General features: G+C 56.8%; 1 protein-coding gene across 2 annotated transcripts; it reads right to left on the reverse strand.

Moving 5' to 3' along the window:
- Window positions 1-460: 460 nt before the first annotated feature.
- LOC142257137 (isobutyryl-CoA dehydrogenase, mitochondrial-like) lies at window positions 461-27381 on the reverse strand. 2 transcript variants are annotated; one of them, XM_075329246.1, is made up of 11 exons: window positions 27279-27381; window positions 8071-8171; window positions 7780-7949; window positions 6044-6153; window positions 5847-5923; window positions 4882-5019; window positions 4388-4523; window positions 3769-3866; window positions 3539-3691; window positions 2556-2658; window positions 461-2455 (listed from the first exon to the last, which is right to left on the reverse strand). In XM_075329246.1, the coding sequence occupies exons 2-11, from the start codon at window positions 8101-8103 to the stop codon at window positions 2403-2405; spliced, it is 1071 nt and encodes a 356-aa protein (XP_075185361.1). In that variant the 5' UTR covers window positions 8104-8171; window positions 27279-27381; the 3' UTR covers window positions 461-2402. The 2 variants fall into 2 exon arrangements, with proteins under 2 accessions (XP_075185361.1, XP_075185360.1); XM_075329245.1 differs by lacking the exon at window positions 27279-27381 and adding an exon at window positions 8455-8589.
- Between the last annotated feature and the right edge of the window lie 284 nt (window positions 27382-27665).

The following is a 27665-nucleotide window of genomic DNA, read 5'->3' on the forward strand; positions in this document are numbered from 1 at the left end:
TGAACTCTGATGACCTTCCTGATGACACCCGCATTACAGGTGTCACCACAGTGACCTCACGTCACGGGTTTCATCAGCGTTCACTGAGAACTCAGATGACCTCCTGGACATCACTGCTTGCTGACTACTCACCTATCACCGGTGTTGCTGTCCCCAGCGATGCAGTCCCCGGCGATGCTCCGGCTTCCAGGTCCAAGGTGCAGTGAATATTCAATGAACATAATTAGCGGGGGGGGTCAGAAGCAGGAGACAGCAGAGGCGAAGAAAACAGCGCTAGATACAGGTGAATATGGACATTTTTTATTTCAAAAGACCCGTGTTTTCTCCGATACATGTCACAGTGATGCGTCCGAAACACATTTTGCGGGAAGGGGAGGGGCGGTTCGGACAGATACCTGACAGGACCCCTGAACGTAAGTAAAAACGCAATGTGAAAGGGGCCTTACTGAAATACATTAACTTTTTGATGATATTGTAATTTATTGAGATGCACTTGTAGGCGTCTTCACTCTTTTATACTTCAGGGTCATGGCTAGTGATGAGCAGGCACGACCACGCGCGGGTCCTCACTCGTCATTAGAATCCAATTTTGTATTTTTCATTTCAGTTCCGCTGTTTCCCTCTTTATTTCTATAATCTTATTGACTCCATATTTCCAGCTTTTCTAAACAGTAAACAGATGGCAGCGCCCGCTCTGATGCGACATGTGCCAGGAAAACAAGTGACAAAGGTTTCCAGAGACAGAGATCATCCGGGAAAACTAAGGCGGGCTTTACACGCTGAGAGATCGCTAGCGATCGTACCTGCCCCCGTCGGTTCTGCGTCACGGGCAAATAAATCGCTGCCCATCGCGCACAACCTCGCTTACCCCCGTCACACGGACTTACCTGCTCTGAGACGTCGCTCTGGCCGGTGATCCGCCTCCTTTCTAAGGGGGTGGGTCGTGCGGCGTCACACGGCAGCCGTCCAATAGAAGCGGAGGGGCGGAGATGAGCGGGACGTAAACATCCCGCCCACCTCCTTCCTTCCTCATTGCCGGTGGACGCAGGTAAGGTGATGTTCCTCGCTCCTGCGGTCGGTGTCAGACACAGCGATGTGTGCTGCCGCAGGAACAAGGAACAACATCGCTAATGAGAGGTAAACGATTTTTTGTTCTAGGACAATCTCTCCGCGGCAAACGCTTTTTGCCACTTTTGCGATCGTTTTAGGTTGCACATAAGGGTCACACGCTGCGATATCATTAATGACGCCGGATGTGCGTCACTAACGACGTGACCCCGACGATAAATCATTAACGATATCGCAGCGTGTAAAGCCCCCTTACCAGAGTGAAGCAGAGGAGAGATGAGACGGTGCTCAGCATCGTACGGTAAATCTGAGGATCCACTGACCCCAAATGTCCACACTTCACACTCCGGCACTCAATACTGTCATCTAGACTGCTGCAGATATAACAATATAATGTGGACACGGCTCAATGGGTCCGAACAATGTGATATCAACTCCATCATCCACGGCCTGCAACAGCTCCGGTCTATGTCCACAATAAAGGTCCACGTTCCAAATGTACATACATTACATTACTGATCCTGAGTTACCTCCTGTATTATACTCCAGAGCTGCACTCACTATTCTGCTGGTGCAGTCACTGTGTACATACATTACATTACTAATCCTGAGTTACCTCCTGTATTATACTCCAGAGCTGCACTCACTATTCTGCTGGTGCAGTCACTGTGTACATACATTCCATTACTGATCCTGAGTTACCTCCTGTATTATACTCCAGAGCTGCACTCACTATTCTGCTGGTGCAGTCACTGTGTACATACATTCCATTACTGATCCTGAGTTACCTCCTGTATTATACTCCAGAGCTGCACTCACTATTCTGCTGGTGCAGTCACTGTGTACATACATTCCATTACTGATCCTGAGTTACCTCCTGTATTATACTCCAGAGCTGCACTCACTATTCTGCTGGTGCAGTCACTGTGTACATACATTCCATTACTGATCCTGAGTTACCTCCTGTATTATACTCCAGAGCTGCACTCACTATTCTGCTGGTGCAGTCACTGTGTACATACATTACATTACTGATCCTGAGTTACCTCCTGTATTATACTCCAGAGCTGCACTCACTATTCTGCTGCTGCAGTCGCTGTGTACATACATTACATTATACATGGAGGTGAAATGTGTGGTCACCACATAAATAAAATATGAATATAATTAAGTCACCAGAAAATAAAGAAATCAGTGAAGCTGTGAATAATCTGCCGTGTCCCATCTTCTGCTCCTCAGGACGGTGCATGTAGCAGAGCTGAGTGAGCGCTGCTCTCCTGCGGTAATGTCCACATTGGCATAAAGTTCATGTGATGATGGAGGCTCGGCCGTCATCATCCCTGTAATATATTTCTGGCCACGATCATCCTCATCACCTCGTTAGTTCCTAGCATCGGGAACAAAACATTTATTACTGTCTCCTCCTCATGAGCCTATAGAGCAGCTCCTCCCTCCGGGGGGCGGCACCGGAGAGCTGCAATACTCACCCTCCAGGATCTGATGAACGCGGATATCCCGCACAAACTGCTGCACCGCGTAATCCTTCAGATATCCGTAACCTCCGTGCATCTGCAGAGCCTGATTACACACCTACCGAGAGAACAGAGCGGTAATGTAACCAGCAGAACAGCGAGTGCAGCTCTGGAGTATAATACAGGAGGTAACTCAGGATCAGTAATGTAATGTATGTACACAGTGACTGCACCAGCAGAATAGTGAGTGCAGCTCTGGAGTATAATACAGGAGGTAACTCAGGATCAGTAATGTAATTTATGTGCACAGTGACTGCACCAGCAGAATAGTGAGTGCAGCTCTGAAGTATAATACAGGAGGTAACTCAGGATCAGTAATGTAATGTATCTACACAGTGACTGCAGCAGCAGAATAGTGAGTGCAGCTCTGGAGTATAATACAGGAGGTAACTCAGGATCAGTAATGTAATGTATCTACACAGTGACTGCAGCAGCAGAATAGTGAGTGCAGCTCTGGAGTATAATACAGGAGGTAACTCAGGATCAGTAATGTAATGTATGTACACAGTGACTGCACCAGCAGAATAGTGAGTGCAGCTCTGGAGTATAATACAGGGGGTAACTCAGGATCAGTAATGTAATGTATGTACACAGTGACTGCACCAGCAGAATAGTGAGTGCAGCTCTGGAGGATAATACAGGAGGTAACTCAGGATCAGTAATGTATGTACACAGTGACTCCACCAGCAGAATAGTGAGTGCAGCTCTGGGGTATAATACAGGAGGTAACTCAGGATCAGTAATGTAATGTATGTACACAGTGACTGCACCAGCAGAATAGTGAGTGCAGCTCTGGAGTATAATACAGGAGGTAACACAAATTGTGACATAACAGGTAAACAATAATCAGATATTATAGACGTTCTGGCGTCTGTCGCATGTTTGAGCTGTAGAACATTTCTGGATGTATTTTTTCTTCCGTTTCTTCCGTCGCTCACCTTGAAGCACTCGTCGGTGGCGTACAGTTTGGCCATAGCGCAGAGCGTGGCGGCATCTCTGTGCTCGTCCTGCAGAGCCTGTGCTGCGTGGCGCACGATGAGCCGCGCAGTAACCAGCTGTGTCGCCATCTCCGCCAATCGGAACTGCAGATACTGAGGGGAAACGAGGGTGACACAAAGAACCCCAACATGGAGATTACGGCAGTGACAGCAGAAGGCGGGAGCGTTACCTGATTATTAGCGAGCGGCTCCCCAAACTGCCTCCGCACAGCGAGGTGATCGCGGGAGAGCAACACAGAGGCGTGGGCCGCACCCAGCGAGCACGAGGCTGCAACACAAACAACGGGGGGTCCACAAAGGTCATTATGAAGTTGATTTTAATCCTTAGATTTTGGAATAATAATAATTTACACAATTGGATGTGTCCCGAGATAATCTTATATATGTGCCCCTGCTGTGTACTGTGTAACGGAGGTGTCTGACCGCACAGGGAGAGAGAGGACAAAGAGTGGTCCGGAAGGAATAGGACAGAGGGGGGCCCGGGAGGGATAGAACAGGGGGGGGGGGGAGGCCCGAGAGGGATATTACAGAGGAGGGGCCCGAGAGGCATAGGACAGAGGGGGAGCCCAGGAGGGATAGAACAGGGGGGGGGGGGGAGGCCCGAGAGGGATATTACAGAGGAGGGGCCCGAGAGGCATAGGACAGATCTGCGCTGATTTTATTCCTGCTGCTCCCCTCAGGACTCCATATTGTTTTCTGTGACATCCCCCCGCTGACAGGTCGTCATTCAGCTCAGCAGAGAGGTGGGGCCCCCGCACGGCCGCCCCCGCACAGACCGCAGCCTCTCACCTATGTTTATCCTCCCTCCATTCAGTCCTTTCATTGCAATCCCGAATCCTTGGCCTTCCTCACTGAGCCGGTTTGTTACGGGGACGGCACAATCCTCAAATATCACCGCTCTCGTTGGCTGCGAGTTCCACCCGACCTGAGACACAAATCATTGGGGGTCGCAAAGGAGAATATAAGAGCAGAGACCCCCAGCTTTCCACAGACCCTGAGTAACCTTAAATCAGCACTGGTTACATAAATACGCCCGTCACAATGCAGGTATATAGACAGTAATGACCGGGCCGCTCAGGGCTCATCACCCAGCTTTCTACAGAGCCTGAGTGGCAGACCTAACTCCATAAACACTTGTAGAAAGCTGGGTGATAACGCTGTCACAGCTGCGCTCAGTGGTTGTCACTCAGCACTGGATGATGATGTCACAGGGGAGTGCAGTGATGTCACGCAGGTGACCGCCCTGAGCCCTGATTTTGCACAGATGTGATCTGACTCCTCACCTTTTTTTCTTTCTTTCCAAAGCTGAGCCCCGGGGTCCCTTTCTCCACCACCAGGCAGGAGATGCCCCGAGCTCCGCTGCCCCCCGTCCTGCACATCACTACATACACGTCTGTGTCTCCACCACCGCTGATAAAAGCCTGGAGAGAGGAAGAGGAGGATGGGGAAGAGGAGGTGCTGCAGCGAGGAGGTGCGGACCAGAGTCACCGCCGAATCCGGAGAATCTCATCCTGCTCCCGACAAGTGTCCAGCAAGCGGAGGTACGTGGAGCGGATAGTAAGGGGAAAATGTCATAGAAGAACTAGCTGAGAGGGAAAATCCAGCGAGGACAACCGAGTGACGGTGCAGCAAACAGCGCCGCGCGGCTCAGCCTCCCGCCCCCGCGCGCACCTCAGCCTCCCGCCCCCGCGCGCACCTCAGCCTCCCGCGGCTCAGCCTCCCGCCCCCGCGCGCACCTCAGCCTCCCGCCCCCCGCGCGCACCTCAGCCTCCCGCCCCCACCTCAGCCTCCCGCCCCCACCTCAGCCTCCCGCCCCCACCTCAGCCTCCCGCCCCCACCTCAGCCTCCCGCCCCCGCGCGCACCTCAGCCTCCCGCGGCTCAGCCTCCTGCCCTGCGCGGCTCAGCCTCCTGCCCATGCGCGGCTCAGCCTCCTGCCAATGCGCGGCTCAGCCTCCTGCCAATGCGCGGCTCAGCCTCCTGCCAATGCGCGGCTCAGCCTCCTGCCAATGCGCGGCTCAGCCTCCTGCCCATGCGCACCTCAGCCTCCCGCCCCCGCGCGCACCTCAGCCTCCCGCCCCCGCGCGCACCTCAGCCTCCCGCCCCCGCGCGCACCTCAGCCTCCCGCCCCCGCGCGCACCTCAGCCTCCCGCCCCCGCGCGCACCTCAGCCTCCTGCGGCTCAGCCTCCCGCCCCTGCGCGCACCTCAGCCTCCCGCCCCCGCGCGCACCTCAGCCTCCCGCCCCGCACCTTAGAGCCATTCAAGATGTAGTGATCGCCGTCTCGTTTTGCAGATGTCAGCAAAGAAGCCGCGTCACTTCCACTGCCTGGAGGAGAAGAGCCCAGAGGGGAGCGCGTAAGTAACACCACCGCCCGAGGAGGGGATATAGAAAAAAATAAAAATAAATAATATATATATATATATATATATTGCAGTCAGGCCTCACCTGGTTCTGTCAGACAGTAAGATGCAAACTTCTCCATACTGCAGAGGGGGGGGCACAGCCGGTGTCTCTGCTCATCATTCCCAAATGTGTCGATCATCCAAACACACATACTGTGGGGGGAACACAATGTGACAGTCACAGATCACCCAAAACAGACCCCTCTAACACCTGGCACTGCCCCCGCATCATCATCAGGACTGACAGGTGCCGGATCAGGGGACATCCTGGGTTATCAGACACCCACAGAGAAGTATCCAGAGCCGACGTCAGAGGTGAGGAGCTTCACCAAAATATCAAATAAGACATTGACTTTGGTTGTAAAAATGACGACAGAAATGTCCCCTATCTGCAGCACAGATCTAGTCACTGCAGCTGCAGGGGACCGGGCGACTAAGAGCGCGAGCCACGCCACCGGGCACAGGAGAAAGGCGATTATCATAGTCCCTACATTACTAATCAGCCAAGCCCACACATGATTTAGAAATGGATTTACAGCTTTACATGATTTCTTGTGCTTGGTGCAGCACGGTGGGTGCAGGCTGCAGAGCGATCTCTTGTGGAGGTACAGGGGGCACAGCATGGTCGTGTATAGAGAAGCAGCGCGGTAGGTGCAGGGCGCAGCTCGGTAGGTTTCAGGGTGGTGGGCGCAGTATGGTGGGTGCACAGCGCAATAGGTGCAAAGCGCAGCGCGGTGGGTTTCAGGGCTGTGTGCACAGCATGGTGGATGCAAGGCGGTGGGTGCAGTATAGTGGATGCACGTCGGTGGGCGCAGCATGGTGGGTCCAATGCGCAGCACGGTGGGTTTCAGGGCTGTGGGCGCAGCATGGTGGGTGCAGGGTGGTGGGCACAGCATGGTAAGTGCAGGGCGGTGGGCGCATCACAGTGGGTGCAGGGTGGTGGGCACAGCATGGTAAGTGCAGGACAGTGGGTGCAGGGTGGTGGGCACAGCATGGTAAGTGCAGGGCGGTGGACGCAGCATGGTGGGTCAGGGCGGTGGGTGCAGCACAGTGGGTACAGGGCGGTGGGCACAGCATGGTGGCTGCAGGGCGGTGGGTGCAGCATGGTGGGTCCAGGGCACGGTGGGTTTCAGGGCTGTGGGCACAGCATGGTGGATGCTGGGCAGTGGATGCAGGGCGGTGGGCACAGCATGGTGGGTGCAGTATGGTGGGGGCAGCACAGTGGGTGCAGGGAGGTGGGCGCAGCATGGTGGGTGCAGCATGGTGGGTGCAGGGCGGTGGGCGCAGCATGGTGGGTGCAGGGCGGTGGGTGCAGCACAGTGGGTACAGGGCGGTGGGCACAGCATGGTGGCTGCAGGGCGGTGGGTGCAGCATGGTGGGTCCAGGGCACGGTGGGTTTCAGGGCTGTGGGCACAGCATGGTGGATGCTGGGCAGTGGATGCAGGGCGGTGGGCACAGCATGGTGGGTGCAGTATGGTGGGGGCAGCACAGTGGGTGCAGGGAGGTGGGCGCAGCATGGTGGGTGCAGCATGGTGGGTGCAGGGCGGTGGGCGCAGCATGGTGGGTGCAGGGCGGTGGGTGCAGCACAGTGGGTGCAGGGAGGTGGGCGCAGCCTGGTGGGTGCAGGGTGGTGGGCACAGGGCGGTGGGTGCAGGGTGGTGGGCACAGGGCAGTGGGTGCAGGGTGGTGGGCACAGGGCGGTGGGTGCAGTATGGTGGGTACTGCACAGTAGGTGCAGGGCGCAGCATGATGGGTTTCAGGGCGGTGGGCGCCTCTCACTTGTGGATGCTCATGTACGCGGTGGTGCTGACGCAGCCGGTAGACAGCGCCTCGAATATGATGGAGGTGTCCAGGCGGGACAGGCCCGATCCTCCGACGTCCGGACGGATGTAGATCCCGCCAAAGCCGAGCTGTGCCGCCCTCCGCATGGTCTCCACCGGGAAGATCTCCTGTGCACAGAGGAGGAGATGAGATCACATGAGCAGGACGAGCGCCGCCGCTGAGCTCAGGGGGTGTGCGGTACTGCAGCTCAGCCCCATGTATCACAGGCGCTGACTGCTCCAGCCTCACCTGCTCATCCCACTGCGCCATGTTTGGGGACATCTCTTTGGAGGCAAAGTCGAAGGCCACTTTCTGAAACTCCTTCTGCTCCTCACTCAGCCCAACAGAAGCTGCAAAACAGGAAATATCACATCTGCAGAACTACAACTCCCAGCATGCCTCCTGGTCACAATATTATAGATACATAATTAGTTGCCATGGGCAACCTCAGCCCTGAAGAGAGCGCTTTTCCATTCTAACCAATCAGGTTAATGCATTCTAGTCACATGACCTCCCTTGCCCCTCAGCTGCCGTCACATGACCTTCCCTGTAGTTGAATGACAGCTTTCCTCAGTCACGTGTGTACTACTCTGCGCGCTCCGCCCACCGAATATTAACCCTTCGTGTCCTTACGATCTACAACTGAAGAGATCCCTCTACCGGAAGCCGCGCGCCTCCCGCCGAGAACATTCCTGAGAGACCGAGAGAGCAGCGACCCCAGTCTGAAGCCGGCCGCCATGTCTGCGAGCCGGCCAGTCTGCCGTGCCGGGGGACCGCGGGACTTGTAGTTTATCTGCACGGATACACAATTGTACGGGTAATCGGGGAAACTACAATTCCCACAAGTCCACGCGGAGCAGAGCGGGGCTCTGTGGTGTATAATATTCTGATTGGACAGGCTCAGAGGCGCGTCTTAAAGGGGCCGCCGCTGTTAGGTAACTATGGATGGACCGAGCTGGCGTCTGCTGTGGATGAATGAGCACGCTGGGAGTAGTAGTTCATTTATCGTTATGTTTTATTTATGACTTTATAACTATATATAAGAGCATCTCCTCACACATCTCACTACATCGCCCTGCACACACCGCACCGTCCCACAAACCCCCCGTATACCGGGGACACCCCACAAGACCCTCCGTATACCGGGAACACCCCACAAGACCCTCCGTATACCGGGAACACCCCAAAAGACCCTCCGTATACCGGGAACACCCTACAAGACCCTCCGTATACCAGGAACACCCCACAAGACCCCCCCATATACCGGGAACACCCTACAAGACCCCCCCATATACCGAGAACACCCCACAAGACCCCCCCATATACCGGGAACACCCTACAAGACCCCCCCATATACCGGGAACACCCCACAAGACCCCCCCATATACCGGGAACACCCCACAAGACCCCCCCATATACCGGGAACACCCCACAAGACCCCCCCATATACCGGGAACACCCTACAAGACCCTCCGTATACCAGGAACACCCCACAAGACCCTCCGTATACCGGGAACACCTCACAAGACCCTCCGTATACCGGGAACACACCCACAAGACCCTCCGTATACCGGGAACACCCCACAAGACCCTCCGTATACCGGGAACACCCCACAAGACCCTCCGTATACCGGGAACACCCCACAAACCCCCCGTATACTGGGAACACACCCACAAGACCCTCCGTATACCGGGAACACACCCACAAGACCCTCCGTATACCAGGAACACCCCACAAGACCCTCCGTATACCGGGAACACCCCACAAGACCCTCCGTATACCGGGAACACCCCACAAACCCCCCGTATACTGGGAACACACCCACAAGACCCTCCGTATACCGGGAACACCCCACAAGACCCTCCGTATACCAGGAACACCCCGCAAGACCCTCCGTATACCGGGAACACCCCGCAAGACCCTCCGTATACCGGGAACACCCCGCAAGACCCTCCGTATACCGGGAACACCCCGCAAGACCCTCCGTATACCGGGAACACCCCGCAAAAGCCTCCGTATACCGGGAACACCCCACAAGACCCTCCTGTCACAAACCACCGGGGGGGTCACTCAGAAATCCCCCGCGCTGGCTACCAGTACGTCACAATCGGGGGGTAACAAGTGGGGGTCACCCCTCCTTTATACCTCCCGACCGACAGACAGAGCACGTGACGCGCTCTCTAGCGCCCCTCTTATAGTCAGGCCAATTATGGAATTGCCCGACAATAAGCAAGGAGGCCGCTATACTACTTATGCCGATTATTGAAGGGTCCCCGGTGAGAGGAGGGTATATATTCCCCCGACCTCCGCGGGCGGAATATATAAAACCTCCCCGGATCTCACTGGCCTCCCCACAATAATCCTTGGCACAACTCGCTGCCACCAACCGCTTCACGGTAACTATTAGCCGAACACACAGACGTGGGATTCAAGATCGAGATAACAGAACAGCCCAAGATTAATTATATAATTTAATCAGCCTAAAGCACACTAGAAACTACAATATATACAATAGGGAATCTACAGAATATACATATGTCAGAGTACAGTTACAAGCAAAGCATGGGTTACAAACAGGCATACACAGTTCCAGCAGTTACCTTGTGCGTCTGGCCACAGGGGGGCGCTGTAGACCAGGTTTCCAGGAACTCCCACAGATGTTTCCTACACGTGACCCCCAGCGAAAGAACACTGGAAAATGGCCGAAGTAGGGTTATCAACCTGGGCAGATCCAGGTCCCCTCCTACCTTAGTGACCTCACAGGGAGCACTGCTCCACCCCTGGCTGGAGTTATGGACAAAATCCACAACATGGAATATGGCCATAACTTGGCCTGGGAGCGTCGTAGGCGGACGCCAATGCTCTCATTGTGACAGTTATGAATTTAGCTACAGAATGAGAGGACTCATGACTTGTCTACTAGTTCCCCATTGGCTGATATCACGCCTGGGGCATTTCCCAATGTCCTGTTCCCATAAAAAGGGGGTGCCGGCATCGTCCACATGCGGAGACACCATTTTTATGGTTGCCATATTTATCGGAAATATGGCTTGCGAGATATGAACCATTTTTTACTGGAGTCGTTCTGTCTGGATACTTCCAAGCTTGCTAATTAGATAGCAGCTCCTACCACAGGGTCACGGCAGGGAGTCATCCTGTGTCCATTGTTCCCACATCACCTAATTTCCATATCATAGGAGATGGCCATGGGATGTGACACCTTCACAGATGCTGGACATTGAGGACAAGAAGGGAGGGGGGCACTGCCAGGGAGTGATGAGCGATTATGACTGGAAGTCATAATTCATCTTCATATCCCGGGATTTGCCTCACACCTCCCCCCTTTTGAGGGCGCTAGGGGGCAGCACACTCCGGTGTTCCCCCGTGCGCCCGTCCGCGACCTCTCCTTGTCAGGACAGCCCGTCTGCGTTACCGTGGTCACGGCCCCTTTTGTGGCGAATGGTGAAGTTGTATTGCTGGAGCGCAAGGCTCCATCGCAACAATCGCCCATTCGTCCCAGAGACGGTGTGCAACCAGCTGAGGGGATTGTGGTCCGTCTCCACGATGAAGTGGCGCCCGTATAGATAGGGTTGCAGACGCTGCAGGGCCCACACTATGGCCAGGCACTCCTTCTCCATCGTGGAATAGGCCACTTCCCTTGGTAACAGCTTCCTGCTCAGGTACAAGACTGGGTGCTCTTGGCTCGCAGAGTCCACCTGGCTGAGCACCGCACCGAGGCCGAAGTCACTGGCGTCGGTCTGTACTACAAACGGCCGCGTGAAGTCGGCTGCCTGTAGCACGGGCGGGCTGGAGAGGGCGTCCTTTAGGGCCTGGAAGGCTGTCTCGCAGTCCATTGTCCAATCGACTGCAGAGGGCAGCTTCTTCTTGGTGAGGTCCGTCAAGGGCTTTGCCAGGCTACTATAGCGTGGAACAAACCTCCTATAGTACCCGGCGGTCCCTAAGAAGGACATCACCTGCTTCTTGGTCCTGGGGGTGGGCCAGGATGCGATGGCCTCCACTTTCTCAGGCTCGGGCTTCAGTGTTCTCCCGCCTACCCGGTGACCGAGGTACTGGACCTCGCTCATGGCCAGCTGACACTTTCCCGGCTTGATGGTCAAACCTGCCCGGTGGATCCGCCTGAGCACCTGTGCTAGATGCTCTAGGTGGTCCTCCCAGGTGGGACTGAAGACGGCAATGTCATCCAGGTACGCGGCCGCGTACCCTTCAAGTCCCTTGAGCAGGGTGTTGACCATCCGCTGGAAAGTGGCAGGGGCATTCCTCATCCCGAATGGCATCACCGTGGACTCGTATAGTCCAAATGGGGTAATAAAGGCAGAGCGTTCCCTGGCCTTGCGAGTCAGGGGGATCTGCCAATATCCCCGGCTCAGGTCCATGATGGTCAGGTACTGAGCCCCGGCCAACTGATCGAGCAGGTCATCGATGCGTGGCATTGGGTACGCATCGGCGACCGTGACAGCATTGAGCCCCCTGTAGTCCACGCAGAACCGAGTGGTTCGGTCCTTCTTAGGGACGAGGACTACAGGCGAGGCCCAAGCGCTGTTGGATGCCTGGATCACCCCCAGCTTCAGCATCTCGTCAATCTCCTGGCGCATGTGTTGCGGCACCTCCAGGGAGACCCGATATGCTGAACGCCGGATCGGGGGATGATCCCCAGTGTCCACGTGATGGACAGCCAAGTCAGTCCTTCCGGGCTGGTTGGTAAACAACCCCCGGAAGGGGAGGAGGGTGGCCCACAGCTGGGACCGTTGGTCCTCCAAGAGCTGGTGGCCAACCTCCACATCCTCAATGGATCCGCCTGCCCTAACCTGGGCTAGCATATCCAAGAGGGTTTCCGCTTCTCCCTCCTCGGGCAGGTTGCACACGGGGAGCGCACATGCCTCCCGCTCATGATGTGCCTTCATCATGTTCACATGGAAGGGCTTCCGCCTTCCACGGGCAGGGTCCAGGGTGACCAGGTACGTCACAGGGTTGAGCTGCTGGTACACGAGGTATGGGCCTTCCCAGGCTGCCTGAAGCTTGTCCTGTGGTACGGGGACCAGTACCCACACCTTTTGACCCACTTGGTAGGTCCTCTCACAAGCGTTCTGGTCGTACCAACGCTTCTGATCGGCCTGGGCTTGAGCCATATTGTCGTGTACCAGTTGCGTCAAGGCCTGCATTTTGTCCCGGAAGCGCATGACATACTCGATAACCGACACTCCAGGGGTGGCCAAATCCCCTTCCCAAGCCTCTTTCACCAGAGCCAGGGGGCCCCGCACACGTCGCCCGTACAGGAGCTCAAACGGTGAGAATCCTGTTGAGGCCTGTGGAACCTCCCGGTAAGCAAATAACAGGTGTGGGAGATACCGCTCCCAGTCACGCCCATGGGAGTCGACCAACATCTTAAGCATCTGCTTTAAGGTGCCATTGAACCGCTCGCACAGGCCATTAGTCTGTGGATGGTACGGGCTGGCCACCAGATGTCGCACCTGGACTTGCTTACAGAGGGCCTCCATCAGCTGGGACATGAATTGGGTCCCCCGGTCAGTGAGCATTTCCTGGGGAAAACCCACTCGGGAGAAAATCTCCAGCAATGCGGTGGCCACCTTGTCAGCCCGAATGGACGACAAGGCCACTGCTTCTGGGTACCGGGTGGCATAGTCCACTACCGTCAGTATGAAGCGTTTCCCGGAGCTGCTGGGGATGGCCAGCGGGCCGACCAGATCCACAGCCACCCTCCTGAAAGGCTCATCGATGATGGGCAGAGATACCAGTGGGGCTTTGGGGCGTGGCCCCGCCTTCCCCACTCTCTGACAGGTTTCACACGAACGGCAGTAGGCAGCCACATCGGCCCCCATTTTTGGCCAGTAGAAATGCTGGTTTAACCTGGCCTTGGTCTTAGCGATCCCTAGGTGTCCGGCCATCGGAATCTCATGTGCGATCCGCAACAACTCCGTCCGGAACGGATAGGGTACCACCAACTGTCGGTCCCTGGGCCACGCCTCCGGTGAACCCTGCTGGACCGTGGCCCGGTACAGCCGTCCTTGGCCCCAGACCACTCGCTCCGGGTCCGAGTCCGAGGGAGGCTGTGCCGCCTGCTCCTTAAGAGCTTTCAGGCTGTCGTCAGCTTCTAACGCTGCCTGAAACCCCTGACTAGATGTGGCCAGAATCGACGAGACTGTCACATCTTCAGTCAGTACCCCGGGACCTGTGTCCTGGCCTCCACCTGACTCGGCTGCCACTTGGTCAGAAGGGGAAGAGCTATCGGACCTCCGGGAGGCCCCTTGGCTTCCAGCACTCCCACTGCGGGTGACAGCGGCCACAGCCGCTGCGACCGTGGGTCGTGCCTGCTCCTCCTCCGTTCCTGACCAAGTCGCCGGTTCAGGCAGACCTACCTGGCTTCCTGACACCCCGGTTGTGGGGGAACCATGCACCGAGATCTTACCTGGGAGCACTTCCGCTCCTGGACCGGCCCCAATCTCACCTGCCTGTTCCCCTCCTGCAGCAACAGAACCCCGCTGTGAAATCTCTGGGGACCCCACATTTGCTGTGGTAGCCCCCACCCCACACACTGGTCCTCCCCCTGCAGCCCCCTGCTCTCTGCTTATCCCTGCAGAGGGCAACAGATCCCAGCTCACAGGCTGGTTACTTGTAGAGGCATTGTCACACCTTTCTCTGACCCCCTCCCCTGTCACAGCTGCAGCTGAGTGTGTGTCTATGGTGTCTATGCAAGCAGAAATATCAGAGTTCACTCCCTCCTCCCTTACATCATTCATAGATAACACATTAACATTGTTAGGAGTCATGTCAGTACGGGCTGAAGGTTCAGCCCTTGGGGGGGGCCCAAACTGGGAGGTTATCTGCCCCAAATCTGTCCCAAGTAGCACGTTTGCGGGGATCCGATCAGTTACCCCCACCTCCCTCACCCCTCGCCCTGCGCCCCAGTCCACATAAATGTCAGCAACAGGCAGCGCCGGGTCAATGCCTCCAATCCCGGAGACAGCGAGGGTTTTTCCAGGGATCAAGTCTTGGGGGGACACCATCTCAGGCCGCACCAGAGTCACCTCCGAGGCGCTGTCTCGCAGTCCTATGGTCACAGACCGGCCGACGGTGACAGGTTGGAAGCTGTCCAGGGACCTACCACCACCCCCACCCACACAATACACCTTGGGCGGCCCTTGGGACGGGGACGGAGCCGGGGCCTTGGGACGCTGAGGGCACATGGCCTTGAAGTGTCCAGGTAGGTTGCACTGGTGGCACCGTCTTGGTTCCGCCACGGGCCCGGAGAGGGGAGTTGAGGGGGACACCCCCTGCAGTCTAGGGGCAGGTGGGGCAGTCGCAGAATTCATCTTACCCCCTCTCCAGGTGCTGCTGGTGGCTGCTCTCCTGGCTTCAGGAGCCCGATTGTTGGTGTAGTCATCGGCCAGGGCAGCTGTAGCCGTGGACCCCTTTGGCTTCTGGTCTCGGATGAACTGGCGGAGATCCTCAGGGCAGTTCCACAAGAGTTGCTCCGTGATGAACAAGTCCAGGATCTCCGGTCCGGTGGAAAGCTGCAGGCCTTGGGTCCAGTGGTCGGCAGCTCGGGCAAGTGCCCGCCTGTGGTCAGCCCAGGAGTCCTTTGGTCCCTTCTGTAGGCTCCGGAACTTCTTGCGGTAGGACTCCGGGGTGAGGTTGTACCGTTGGATCAGGGCCCGCTTGATGGTGTCGTAGCCCTGATCTGCCTCAGCAGGCAAGTCCCCAAGGATATCCAGGGCCTTACCCCTTAAACGGGGGGTCAGGTATTTGGCCCACTGGTCCTTGTTCAGATGGTGCTGCAAGCAAGTCCGTTCAAAAGCAGTCAAGAAAGAGTCCAAGTCTCCATCCTTCTCCAGCACTGGGAAGTCCTCAACACGGACCTTTGGAAGTTTGGTGTCTTGAAGGTCACGTGTGGCTGATGAGGGCCGGAGCTGAGCTAGCTGCAGCTGGTAGTCACGCTCTGCCTGGCGCTCTTCACGCGCTGCCTGCCGCTCCGCAGCCTCAGCCTCACGCGCTGCTTGCCGCTCTGCCCTGCGCTCTGCCAGGAGTCCCTTGTAGCCCTCCTGGTCTCCAGCCTGGAGAAGGGCCATAGCCATTTGAAGAAGGCTATCCGAGCCTCCCAGGCTCGGTGGAATGGCACGTGGTGATCTGCGGCCCGCTGCGGAGCCTGGTGATTCACTGTCCATTGCAGAGCGGAGGGCTGGCATCTGGCTCGTTGAGGACCCTTGGGTGAGCTGCTCCTCATCTTGTCCATAATTGCCAGCTTGTGCGCTGTCCTCTGCAGGACGGTTTTCTGGCGTCGAGCTCCTGGAGGGCTCGTGGACAACCTCCTCATTACTGTCCACAGCACCGTCCTCCCTCTCTTCGGCTCCTGCTTTAGCATTGGCCAGTTGCATAGCTCTGCTCCTGGTGCCATCAGCCATTCTTGCAGACTTTTGGTCACTGACACAGAACTGACACCTGATGCCTCCACACACCTTACAGTATCTGCACTCTGACACTCTAGTGTTGAGCTAGTCTGAAGACCCCAGCAGCCACAGCTGCTGCAGGCAGTCTTTAGTGTCTGGGAGTATGGGTCTCACACTCACACACACTATTATCTCGATCCCACCGCTATGCCACCAATATGTCACAAACCACCGGGGGGTCACTCAGAAATCCCCCGCGCTGGCTACCAGTACGTCACAATCGGGGGGTAACAAGTGGGGGTCACCCCTCCTTTATACCTCCCGACCGACAGACAGAGCACGTGACGCGCTCTCTAGCGCCCCTCTTATAGTCAGGCCAATTATGGAATTGCCCGACAATAAGCAAGGAGGCCGCTATACTACTTATGCCGATTATTGAAGGGTCCCCGGTGAGAGTAGGGTATATATTTCCCCGACCTCCGCGGGCGGAATATATAAAATCTCCCCGAATCTCACTGGCCTCCCCACAATAATCCTTGGCACAAACTCGCTGCCACCAACCGCTTCACGGTAACTATTAGCCGAACACACAGACGTGGGATTCAAGATCGAGATAACAGAACAGCCCAAGATTAATTATATAATTTAATCAGCCTAAAGCACACTAGAAACTACAATATATACAATAGGGAATCTACAGAATATACATATGTCAGAGTACAGTTACAATCAAAGCATGGGTTACAAACAGGCATACACAGTTCCAGCAGTTACCTTGTTGCGTCTGGCCACAGGGGGGCGCTGTAGACCAGGTTTCTAGGATCCTTCCCACAGATGTTTCCTACACGTGCCCCCAGCGAAAGAACACTGGAAAATGGCCGAAGTAGGGTTATCAACCTGGGCAAGTCCAGGTCCCCTCCTACCTTCGTGACCTCACAGGGAGCACTGCTCCACCCCTGGCTTGAGTTATGGACAATATCCACAACATGGAATATGGCCATAACTTTGCCTGGGAGCGTCGTAGGCGGACGCCAATGCTCTCATTGTGACAGTTATGAATTTAGCTACAGAACGAGGGGACTCATGACCTGTCTGCCAGTTCCCCATTGGCTGATATCACGCCTGGGGCATTTCCCAATGTCCTGCTCCCATAAAAAGGGTGTGCCGGCATCGTCCGCATGCGGAGACACCATTTTTATGGTTGCCATATTTATCGGAAATATGGCTTGCGAGATATGAACCATTTTTTACTGGAGTCGTTCTGTCTGGCTATTTCCATAGCCTTGCTAACTAGCTAGCAGCTCCTACTACAGGGTGACGGCAGGGAGTCATCCTGTGTCCATTGTTCCCACACCACCTAATTTCCATATCACAGGACATGGCCATGGAGGTGTAAGTGGAACACTGAGAACAAGAAGGGAGGGGGCACTGCCAGGGAGTGATGAGGGATTATGACTGGAGTCATAATTCATCTTCATATCCCGGGATTTGCCTCACAAGATGCAGCAGAGCCGGCCCCCTGGAGAAGATACTACAATAAGGGACTGGAGCATGGGGGGCACAAACCCAACGAAGGTGCCCAGCGCCCGCCCCCAGGGGACCAACCCCAATATCCCACATGAAGTGCGACCCCCTCAGGACAAAATGAACCCCCATTACAGCTCACGGCCCGGACTCCGCATTTACTTTTTTTTTTTTCTTGTGGTTTTTGTTGATTCTTCTTCGAAATGGCCCAAGTGTTTATGGGTTTTGGGTAAAATCAAAAATGCTCTTTTTTTGGTCTTTGATCTGTTTTGCAACTTTTTAGTACTAAAAGTCGCGTTTTGCAAAATCCAGGGGAAGTGATCGATTGTCCATATACGACAGCGCGAGGATAATAATGCTGCACAACAGCGGGAAAAGCTGCAGAAAATAATGGAGGGAGGGTAATGAGCTGCAGCACAGAGGCCATCGGGCACTCGCCCTTTACTATGTATCTGCCTGCAAACCCCCCAACCCACCTAAAAATGAATCCCCCACCCCCCCCTTACTGGGACTAGACAAAGCTGGAGATGGAAGAAACGCCTCATCCTGGGTAACAGGAGCCTCGGGGTGTGTGATTGGTGCGGGGAGTACGGGCGATGATGGCTCCGGGTCACTATGGGCTGTGTGATGGATGATGATGGCTCCACGTCACTATGGGCTGTGTGACGGGTGCAGGGAGTGTAGGCGATGATGGCTCCGGGTCACTATGGGCTGTGTGATGGGTGCGGGGAGTATGGGTGATGATGGCTCCGGGTCACTATGGGCTGTGTGATGGGTGCGGGGAGTGTGGGTGATGATGGCTCCGGGTCACTATGGGCTGTGTGATGGGTGCGGGGAGTGTGGGTGATGATGGCTCCGGGTCACTATGGGCTGTGTGATGGGTGCGGGGAGTGTGGGTGATGATGGCTCCGGGTCACTATGGGCTGTGTGATGGGTGCGGGGGGTACGGGTGATGATGGCTCCGGGTCACTATGGGCTGTGTGATGGGTGCAGGGAGTGTGGGTGATGATGGCTCCGGGTCACTATGGGCTGTGTGATAGGTGCGGGGAGTGTGGGCGATGATGGCTCTGGGTTACTATGGGCTGTGTGATGGGTGTGGGTGATGATGGCTCCGGGTCACTATGGGCTGTGTGATGGGTGCAGGGAGTGTGGGTGATGATGGCTCCGGGTCACTATGGGCTGTGTGATGGGTGCAGGGAGTGTGGGCGATGATGGCTCCGGGTCACTATGGGCTGTGTGATAGGTGCGGGGAGTGTGGGCGATGATGGCTCCGGGTCACTATGGGCTGTGTGACGGGTGCGGGGAGTACGGGTGATGATGGCTCCGGGTCAGTATGGGCTGTGTGATGGGTGCGGGGAGTGTGGGCGATGATGGCTCCGGGTCACTATGGGCTGTGTGATGGGTGCGGGGAGTGTGGGCGATGATGGCTCCGGGTCACTATGGGCTGTGTGATGGGTGCAGGGAGTGTGGGCGATGATGGCTCCGGGTCACTATGGGCTGTGTGATAGGTGCGGGGAGTGTGGGCGATGATGGCTCTGGGTTACTATGGGCTGTGTGATGGGTGTGGGTGATGATGGCTCCGGGTCACTATGGGCTGTGTGACGGGTGCGGGGAGTGTGGGTGATGATGGCTCCGGGTCACTATGGGCTGTGTGATGGGTGCGGGGAGTGTGGGCGATGATGGCTCTGGGTTACTATGGGCTGTGTGATGGGTGTGGGTGATGATGGCTCCGGGTCACTATGGGCTGTGTGACGGGTGCGGGGAGTGTGGGTGATGATGGCTCCGGGTCACTATGGGCTGTGTGACGGGTGCGGGGAGTGTGGTTGATGATGGCTCCGGGGAGTGTGGGTGATGATGGCTCCGGGTCAGTATGGGCTGTGTGACGGGTGCGGGGAGTGTGGGTGATGATGGCTCCGGGTCAGTATGGGCTGTGTGATGGGTGCGGGGAGTACGGGTGATGATGGCTCCGGGTCACTAGGGGCTGTGTGACGGGTGCGGGGAGTGTGGGTGATGATGGCTCCGGGTCAGTATGGGCTGTGTGACGGGTGCAGGGAGTACGGGTGATGATGGCTCCGGGTCACTAGGGGCTGTGTGACGGGTGCGGGGAGTGTGGGTGATGATGGCTTCGGGTCACTATGGGCTGTGTGACGGGTGCGGGGAGTGTGGTTGATGATGGCTCCGGGGAGTGTGGGTGATGATGGCTCCGGGTCAGTATGGGCTGTGTGACGGGTGCGGGGAGTGTGGGTGATGATGGCTCCGGGTCAGTATGGGCTGTGTGATGGGTGCGGGGAGTACGGGTGATGATGGCTCCGGGTCACTATGCGCTGTGTGATGGGTGCGGGGAGTGTGGGTGATGATGGCTCCGGGTCACTATGGGCTGTGTGATGGGTGCGGGGGGTGTGGGTGATGATGGCTCCGGGTCACTATGGGCTGTGTGACGGGTGCGGGGAGTGTGGGTGATGATGGCTTCGGGTCACTATGGGCTGTGTGATGGGTGTGGGTGATGATGGCTCCGGGTCACTATGGGCTGTGTGACGGGTGCAGGGAGTGTGGGTGATGATGGCTTCGGGTCACTATGGGCTGTGTGACGGGTGCGGGGAGTGTGGGTGATGATGGCTCCGGGGAGTGTGGGTGATGATGGCTCCGGGTCAGTATGGGCTGTGTGACGGGTGCGGGGAGTGTGGGTGATGATGGCTCCGGGTCAGTATGGGCTGTGTGATGGGTGCGGGGAGTGTGGGTGATGATGGCTCCGGGTCACTATGGGCTGTGTGATGGGTGCGGGGAGTGTGGGTGATGATGGCTCCGGGTCACTATGGGCTGTGTGATAGGTGCGGGGAGTGTGGGTGATGATGGCTCCGGGTCACTATGGGCTGTGTGATGGGTGCGGGGAGTACGGGTGATGATGGCTCCGGGTCACTATGGGCTGTGTGATGGGTGCGGGGAGTGTGGGTGATGATGGCTCCGGGTCACTATGGGCTGTGTGATGGGTGCAGGGAGTATGGGTGATGATGGCTCCGGGTCACTATGGGCTGTGTGATGGGTGCGGGGAGTGTGGGTGATGATGGCTCCGGGTCACTATGGGCTGTGTGATGGGTGCAGGGAGTATGGGTGATGATGGCTCCGGGTCACTATGGGCTGTGTGATGGGTGCGGGGAGTGTGGGTGATGATGGCTCCGGGTCACTATGGGCTGTGTGATAGGTGCGGGGGGTGTGGGTGATGATGGCTCCGGGTCACTATGGGCTGTGTGATGGGTGCGGGGAGTGTGGGTGATGATGGCTCCGGGTCACTATGGGCTGTGTGATGGGTGCAGGGAGTATGGGTGATGATGGCTCCGGGTCACTATGGGCTGTGTGATGGGTGCGGGGAGTGTGGGTGATGATGGCTCCGGGTCACTATGGGCTGTGTGATGGGTGCAGGGAGTATGGGTGATGATGGCTCCGGGTCACTATGGGCTGTGTGATGGGTGCGGGGAGTGTGGGTGATGATGGCTCCGGGTCACTATGGGCTGTGTGATAGGTGCGGGGGGTGTGGGTGATGATGGCTCCGGGTCACTATGGGCTGTGTGATGGGTGCGGGGAGTGTGGGTGATGATGGCTCCGGGTCACTATGGGCTGTGTGATGGGTGCAGGGAGTATGGGTGATGATGGCTCCGGGTCACTATGGGCTGTGTGATGGGTGCAGGGAGTATGGGTGATGATGGCTCCGGGTCACTATGGGCTGTGTGATAGGTGCGGGGGGTGTGGGTGATGATGGCTCCGGGTCACTATGGGCTGTGTGATGGGTGCGGGGAGTGTGGGTGATGATGGCTCCGGGTCACTATGGGCTGTGTGATGGGTGCAGGGAGTATGGGTGATGATGGCTCCGGGTCACTATGGGCTGTGTGATGGGTGCGGGGAGTGTGGGTGATGATGGCTCCGGGTCACTATGGGCTGTGTGATAGGTGCGGGGGGTGTGGGTGATGATGGCTCCGGGTCACTATGGGCTGTGTGACGGGTGCGGGGGGTATGGGTGATGATGGCTCCGGGTCACTAGGGGCCTGTGTGACGGGTGCGGGGAGTGTGGGTGATGATGGCTCCGGGTCACTATGGGCTGTGTGATGGGTGCAGGGAGTGTGGGTGATGATGGCTCCGGGTCACTATGGGCTGTGTGATGGGTGCAGGGAGTACGGGTGATGATGGCTCCGGGTCACTATGGGCTGTGTGATGGGTGTGGGGGGTACGGGTGATGATGGCTCCGGGTCACTATGGGCTGTGTGACGGGTGCGGGGAGTGTGGGTGATGATGGCTCCGGGTCACTATGGGCTGTGTGATGGGTGCGGGGAGTGTGGGTGATGATGGCTCCGGGTCACTATGGGCTGTGTGATGGGTGCAGGGAGTACGGGTGATGATGGCTCCGGGTCACTATGGGCTGTGTGATAGGTGCGGGTGGTGTGGGTGATGATGGCTGCGGGTCACTATGGGCTGTGTGATGGGTGCGGGGAGTGTGGGTGATGATGGCTCCGGGTCACTATGGGCTGTGTGATGGGTGCGGGGAGTGTGGGTGATGATGGCTCCGGGTGTCTCTGGGGCTGTGATCCTAGAGATCCTTCTTAAAGGCCACTATAAGAATCTGTATTGAGCCATCGGCCAGATGCAAATTCCCCCTGACACATTTGCATCGTTTTAGATGACACTTTGGTTATTACAAGGAGCCGAGCGTCCCAGGAGCAGCGCTGCCTGTAGAAATAGAGGACCGGAGGCAGCAAGAATGGGGGCGACAGGAGGCGTCATAGACAGGCCGCCCCTCCCCCATACAAGGGCCCAGTGCAGCACATAAATGGATGTATTCCACCAATCTTCCTCAAATCAGACTCCCACCATGAGGGGTTACACAGGACAATAGCACAGATGGGTAACGGCTCATCCCGGAACAAGGGCAGAGGTTGTCAAGTCCTGATTTCAAGATCTCTACTTGCTGTCAGTCCCAAAGAGCTATTCACGACCGCCGGCTCAGAGGTCACATGACGACTGCCGCCGGCTCAGAGGTCACATGACGACTGCCGCCGGCTCAGAGGTCACATGACATCCCCCAGACCAGTTCTAGCAGCTTAAATTGTGGGGGAATTAACCAAATCCTTGGTTGGTGGTTTGGGGATCTCTGATTACATTAGACCCCTAGATGACTGCGGAGCCCCCCTAAGTGAGCGGCATCTTCCCTACAAAACATGAGTGATGGGGAGAAATGTCAGACGTGAATAAAGAGTCAGATACTAACTGCGGCCCTTGTAAGTGGTGAGAGGTTGCGAGTTGGAGCCTCCCTTAAATGGTTGGATCAGTCTTGTAGCCTGTTGGGTGGCACACGGAGCCGGGAGCACAGAGCCAGATGGGGGGTGCAGAACTGGTCCAGGGGAGGGGGGGCGCAGAACTGGTCTAGGCTATGTTCACACGCGGCATCTTTTTGCCAGTGCATCGAAAATGCACTAAAAACTCAAAAATGCAATGCGTTTTTGCTAAGTCGAATCTATTGAATGGAAGGCTCCAAAACGCTGCAAAAACGCAGAAATAATCGACAGGCTGCATCTTCAAAAATGCAGCCAAGAAAAGGTGCCCAGTGTGGACAGCAACATAGAAATCTCATAGACTTTGCTGGAGGAAGGAAATGAATGATATAGGTGTAGCTTTGTGATGTCAAAAACGCACCAAAGATGCATCAAAAGATGCAGTGTATGAACTTAGGAAGTAAACAGAGCCTGTTTGGGGGAGGAGGGGAAGTGTGTGTGTGGAGCCAATTTGGAGGGGGGGGGGGGGGTGAGTGTGGAGCCAATTTGGAGGGGGGGGGGGGTGCGTGTGGAGCCAATTTGGGGGGGGGGGGTGCGTGTGGAGCTGGTTCAGGGTGGCTGGTGCGTGGAGCTGCTTTTGGGGCTGGGGGTAAGTGTGGCTGGCTTGTGCGGCTCGGGGAGCAGATTGGGGGGTACGTGGAGCTGGTTGGGGGGGGGGGTGCATGGAGCCAGATCGGGGGGAGGGAAGAATGAGCCTCAGACAGGGACAGAAAACAAGTAAAAAGTGATGGATCGGGGGGGGGGACACCGCACTGGTCAGGGAGGGGTTAATGCTGTGTTTGTCCTGCACGTCTCTGTATAGGGGGCGGTGACACCGCACTGGTCAGGGAGGGGTTAATGCTGTGTGTCCTGCACGTCCCTGTATAGGGGGCGGTGACACCACACTGGTCAGGGAGGGGTTAATGCTGTTTGTCCTGCACGTCCCTGTATAGGGGGCGGTGACACCACACTGGGCAGGGAGGGGTTAATGCTGTTTGTCCCTGTATAGGGGGCGGTGACACCACACTGGTCAGGGAGGGGTTAATGCTGTTTGTCCCTGTATAGGGGGCGGTGACACCACACTGGTCAGGGAGGGGTTAATGCTGTTTGTCCTGCACGTCCCTGTATAGGGGGCGGTGACACCACACTGGTCAGGGAGGGGTTAATGCTGTGTGTCCCTGTATAGGGGCGGTGACACCACACTGGTCAGGGAGGGGTTAATGCTGCTTGTCTCTGTATAGGGGGCGGTGACACCACACTGGTCAGGGAGGGGTTAATGCTGCTTGTCCCTGTATAGGGGGCGGTGACACCACACTGGTCAGGGAGGGGTTAATGCTGTTTGTCCCTGTATAGGGGGCGGTGACACCACACTGGTCAGGGAGGGGTTAATGCTGTGTTTGTCCTGCACGTCTCTGTATAGGGGGCGGTGACACCGCACTGGTCAGGGAGGGGTTAATGCTGTGTGTCCTGCACGTCCCTGTATAGGGGGCGGTGACACCACACTGGTCAGGGAGGGGTTAATGCTGTTTGTCCTGCACGTCCCTGTATAGGGGGCGGTGACACCACACTGGGCAGGGAGGGGTTAATGCTGCTTGTCCCCGTATAGGGGGCGGTGACACCACACTGGTCAGGGAGGGGTTAATGCTGTGTGTCCCTGTATAGGGGCGGTGACACCACACTGGTCAGGGAGGGGTTAATGCTGTTTGTCCCTGTATAGGGGGCGGTGACACCACACTGGTCAGGGAGGGGTTAATGCTGCTTGTCTCTGTATAGGGGGCGGTGACACCACACTGGTCAGGGAGGGGTTAATGCTGCTTGTCTCTGTATAGGGGGCGGTGACACCACACTGGTCAGGGAGGGGTTAATGCTGTTCGTCCCTGTATAGGGGGCGGTGACACCACACTGGTCAGGGAGGGGTTAATGCTGCTTGTCTCTGTATAGGGGGCGGTGACACCACACTGGTCAGGGAGGGGTTAATGCTGTGTGTCCCTGTATAGGGGCGGTGACACCACACTGGTCAGGGAGGGGTTAATGCTGCTTGTCTCTGTATAGGGGGCGGTGACACCACACTGGTCAGGGAGGGGTTAATGCTACTTGTCTCTGTATAGGGGGCGGTGACACCACACTGGTCAGGGAGGGGTTAATGCTGCTTGTCTCTGTATAGGGGCGGTGACACCACACTGGTCAGGGAGGGGTTAATGCTGCTTGTCTCTGTATAGGGGGCGGTGACACCACACTGGTCAGGGAGGGGTTAATGCTGCTTGTCTCTGTATAGGGGGCGGTGACACCACACTGGTCAGGGAGGGGTTAATGCTGCTTGTCCCTGTATAGGGGGCGGTGACACCACACTGGTCAGGGAGGGGTTAATGCTGCTTGTCTCTGTATAGGGGGCGGTGACACCACACTGGTCAGGGAGGGGTTAATGCTGCTTGTCTCTGTATAGGGGGCGGTGACACCACACTGGTCAGGGAGGGGTTAATGCTGCTTGTCTCTGTATAGGGGGCGGTGACACCACACTGGTCAGGGAGGGGTTAATGCTGTTCGTCCCTGTATAGGGGGCGGTGACACCACACTGGTCAGGGAGGGGTTAATGCTGCTTGTCTCTGTATAGGGGGCGGTGACACCACACTGGTCAGGGAGGGGTTAATGCTGTGTGTCCCTGTATAGGGGCGGTGACACCACACTGGTCAGGGAGGGGTTAATGCTGCTTGTCTCTGTATAGGGGGCGGTGACACCACACTGGTCAGGGAGGGGTTAATGCTACTTGTCTCTGTATAGGGGGCGGTGACACCACACTGGTCAGGGAGGGGTTAATGCTGCTTGTCTCTGTATAGGGGCGGTGACACCACACTGGTCAGGGAGGGGTTAATGCTGCTTGTCTCTGTATAGGGGGCGGTGACACCACACTGGTCAGGGAGGGGTTAATGCTGCTTGTCTCTGTATAGGGGGCGGTGACACCACACTGGTCAGGGAGGGGTTAATGCTGCTTGTCCCTGTATAGGGGGCGGTGACACCACACTGGTCAGGGAGGGGTTAATGCTGCTTGTCTCTGTATAGGGGGCGGTGACACCACACTGGTCAGGGAGGGGTTAATGCTGCTTGTCTCTGTATAGGGGGCGGTGACACCACACTGGTCAGGGAGGGGTTAATGCTGCTTGTCTCTGTATAGGGGGCGGTGACACCACACTGGTCAGGGAGGGGTTAATGCTGTTCGTCCCTGTATAGGGGGCGGTGACACCACACTGGTCAGGGAGGGGTTAATGCTGCTTGTCTCTGTATAGGGGGCGGTGACACCACACTGGTCAGGGAGGGGTTAATGCTGTGTGTCCCTGTATAGGGGCGGTGACACCACACTGGTCAGGGAGGGGTTAATGCTGCTTGTCTCTGTATAGGGGGCGGTGACACCACACTGGTCAGGGAGGGGTTAATGCTACTTGTCTCTGTATAGGGGGCGGTGACACCACACTGGTCAGGGAGGGGTTAATGCTGCTTGTCTCTGTATAGGGGCGGTGACACCACACTGGTCAGGGAGGGGTTAATGCTGCTTGTCTCTGTATAGGGGGCGGTGACACCACACTGGTCAGGGAGGGGTTAATGCTGCTTGTCTCTGTATAGGGGGCGGTGACACCACACTGGTCAGGGAGGGGTTAATGCTGCTTGTCTCTGTATAGGGGGCGGTGACACCACACTGGTCAGGGAGGGGTTAATGCTGCTTGTCTCTGTATAGGGGGCGGTGACACCACACTGGTCAGGGAGGGGTTAATGCTGCTTGTCTCTGTATAGGGGGCGGTGACACCACACTGGTCAGGGAGGGGTTAATGCTGCTTGTCTCTGTATAGGGGCGGTGACACCGCACTGGTCAGGGAGGGGTTAATGCTGCTTGTCTCTGTATAGGGGCGGTGACACCACACTGGTCAGGGAGGGGTTAATGCTGCTTGTCTCTGTATAGGGGGCGGTGACACCACACTGGTCAGGGAGGGGTTAATGCTGCTTGTCTCTGTATAGGGGGCGGTGACACCACACTGGTCAGGGAGGGGTTAATGCTGCTTGTCTCTGTATAGGGGCGGTGACACCACACTGGTCAGGGAGGGGTTAATGCTGCTTGTCTCTGTATAGGGGGCGGTGACACTGCTCCAGTCTCGTGCAGTCACAGCAGGCGATGAGAGTTGTCGCCCCCCGGGACCCCCAGCACTGCGACCCCCGGCAGGTTACCTGAGCAGCAGCACGGCCAGCAGCAGCAGCAGGCACAGGCCGCCCAGCCTCCGGCGCTGCTCCCGCCTCATCTCTCCGCTCCGCCGCCGACAACCGCCACTTCCGGATCACCATGGCAACTCCAAGCGGACCGCTCACAGCCGCCGCTCATTGGATACATCACTCCCGCCCCCTCGAAGCTAAGGGGAGACTGTGATTGGCCGTTCAGGTGAAAGCGCCACATTGATTGGTTGAAAGGCTTTTTCTGGCCTCCAGCTGTGATTGTCAATAAGACGAGCTGAGCCACAGGCTATAAATACCGCGGCGGTGGCGGAGCGCCTCACCCGCAATATACGGCAGCAGGAGCCAATCACAGCGCAGCTTTCATTTATCAAGAGCCGAATATGA

The sequence above is a fragment of the Anomaloglossus baeobatrachus genome, chromosome 11, assembly GCF_048569485.1.
Source record: "Anomaloglossus baeobatrachus isolate aAnoBae1 chromosome 11, aAnoBae1.hap1, whole genome shotgun sequence".
NCBI lineage: Eukaryota > Metazoa > Chordata > Amphibia > Anura > Aromobatidae > Anomaloglossus > Anomaloglossus baeobatrachus.

What these genes read in the sequence shown, in the direction of transcription:
- LOC142257137 (XM_075329245.1), bottom strand. Translation starts at nt 8,560, where the DNA reads ATGGCGGCCGGCTTCAGACTGGGGTCGCTGCTCTCTCGGTCTCTCAGG. An exon ending in TGGCGCAGTGGGATGAGCAG is followed by an intron (nt 7,950 to 8,070) that starts GTGAGGCTGGAG and finishes CTCTGTGCACAG; the next exon opens with GAGATCTTCCCGGTGGAGAC. An exon ending in ACATCTTGAATGGCTCTAAG is followed by an intron (nt 5,020 to 5,846) that starts GTGCGGGGCGGG and finishes TCCTCTCTCCAG; the next exon opens with GCTTTTATCAGCGGTGGTGG.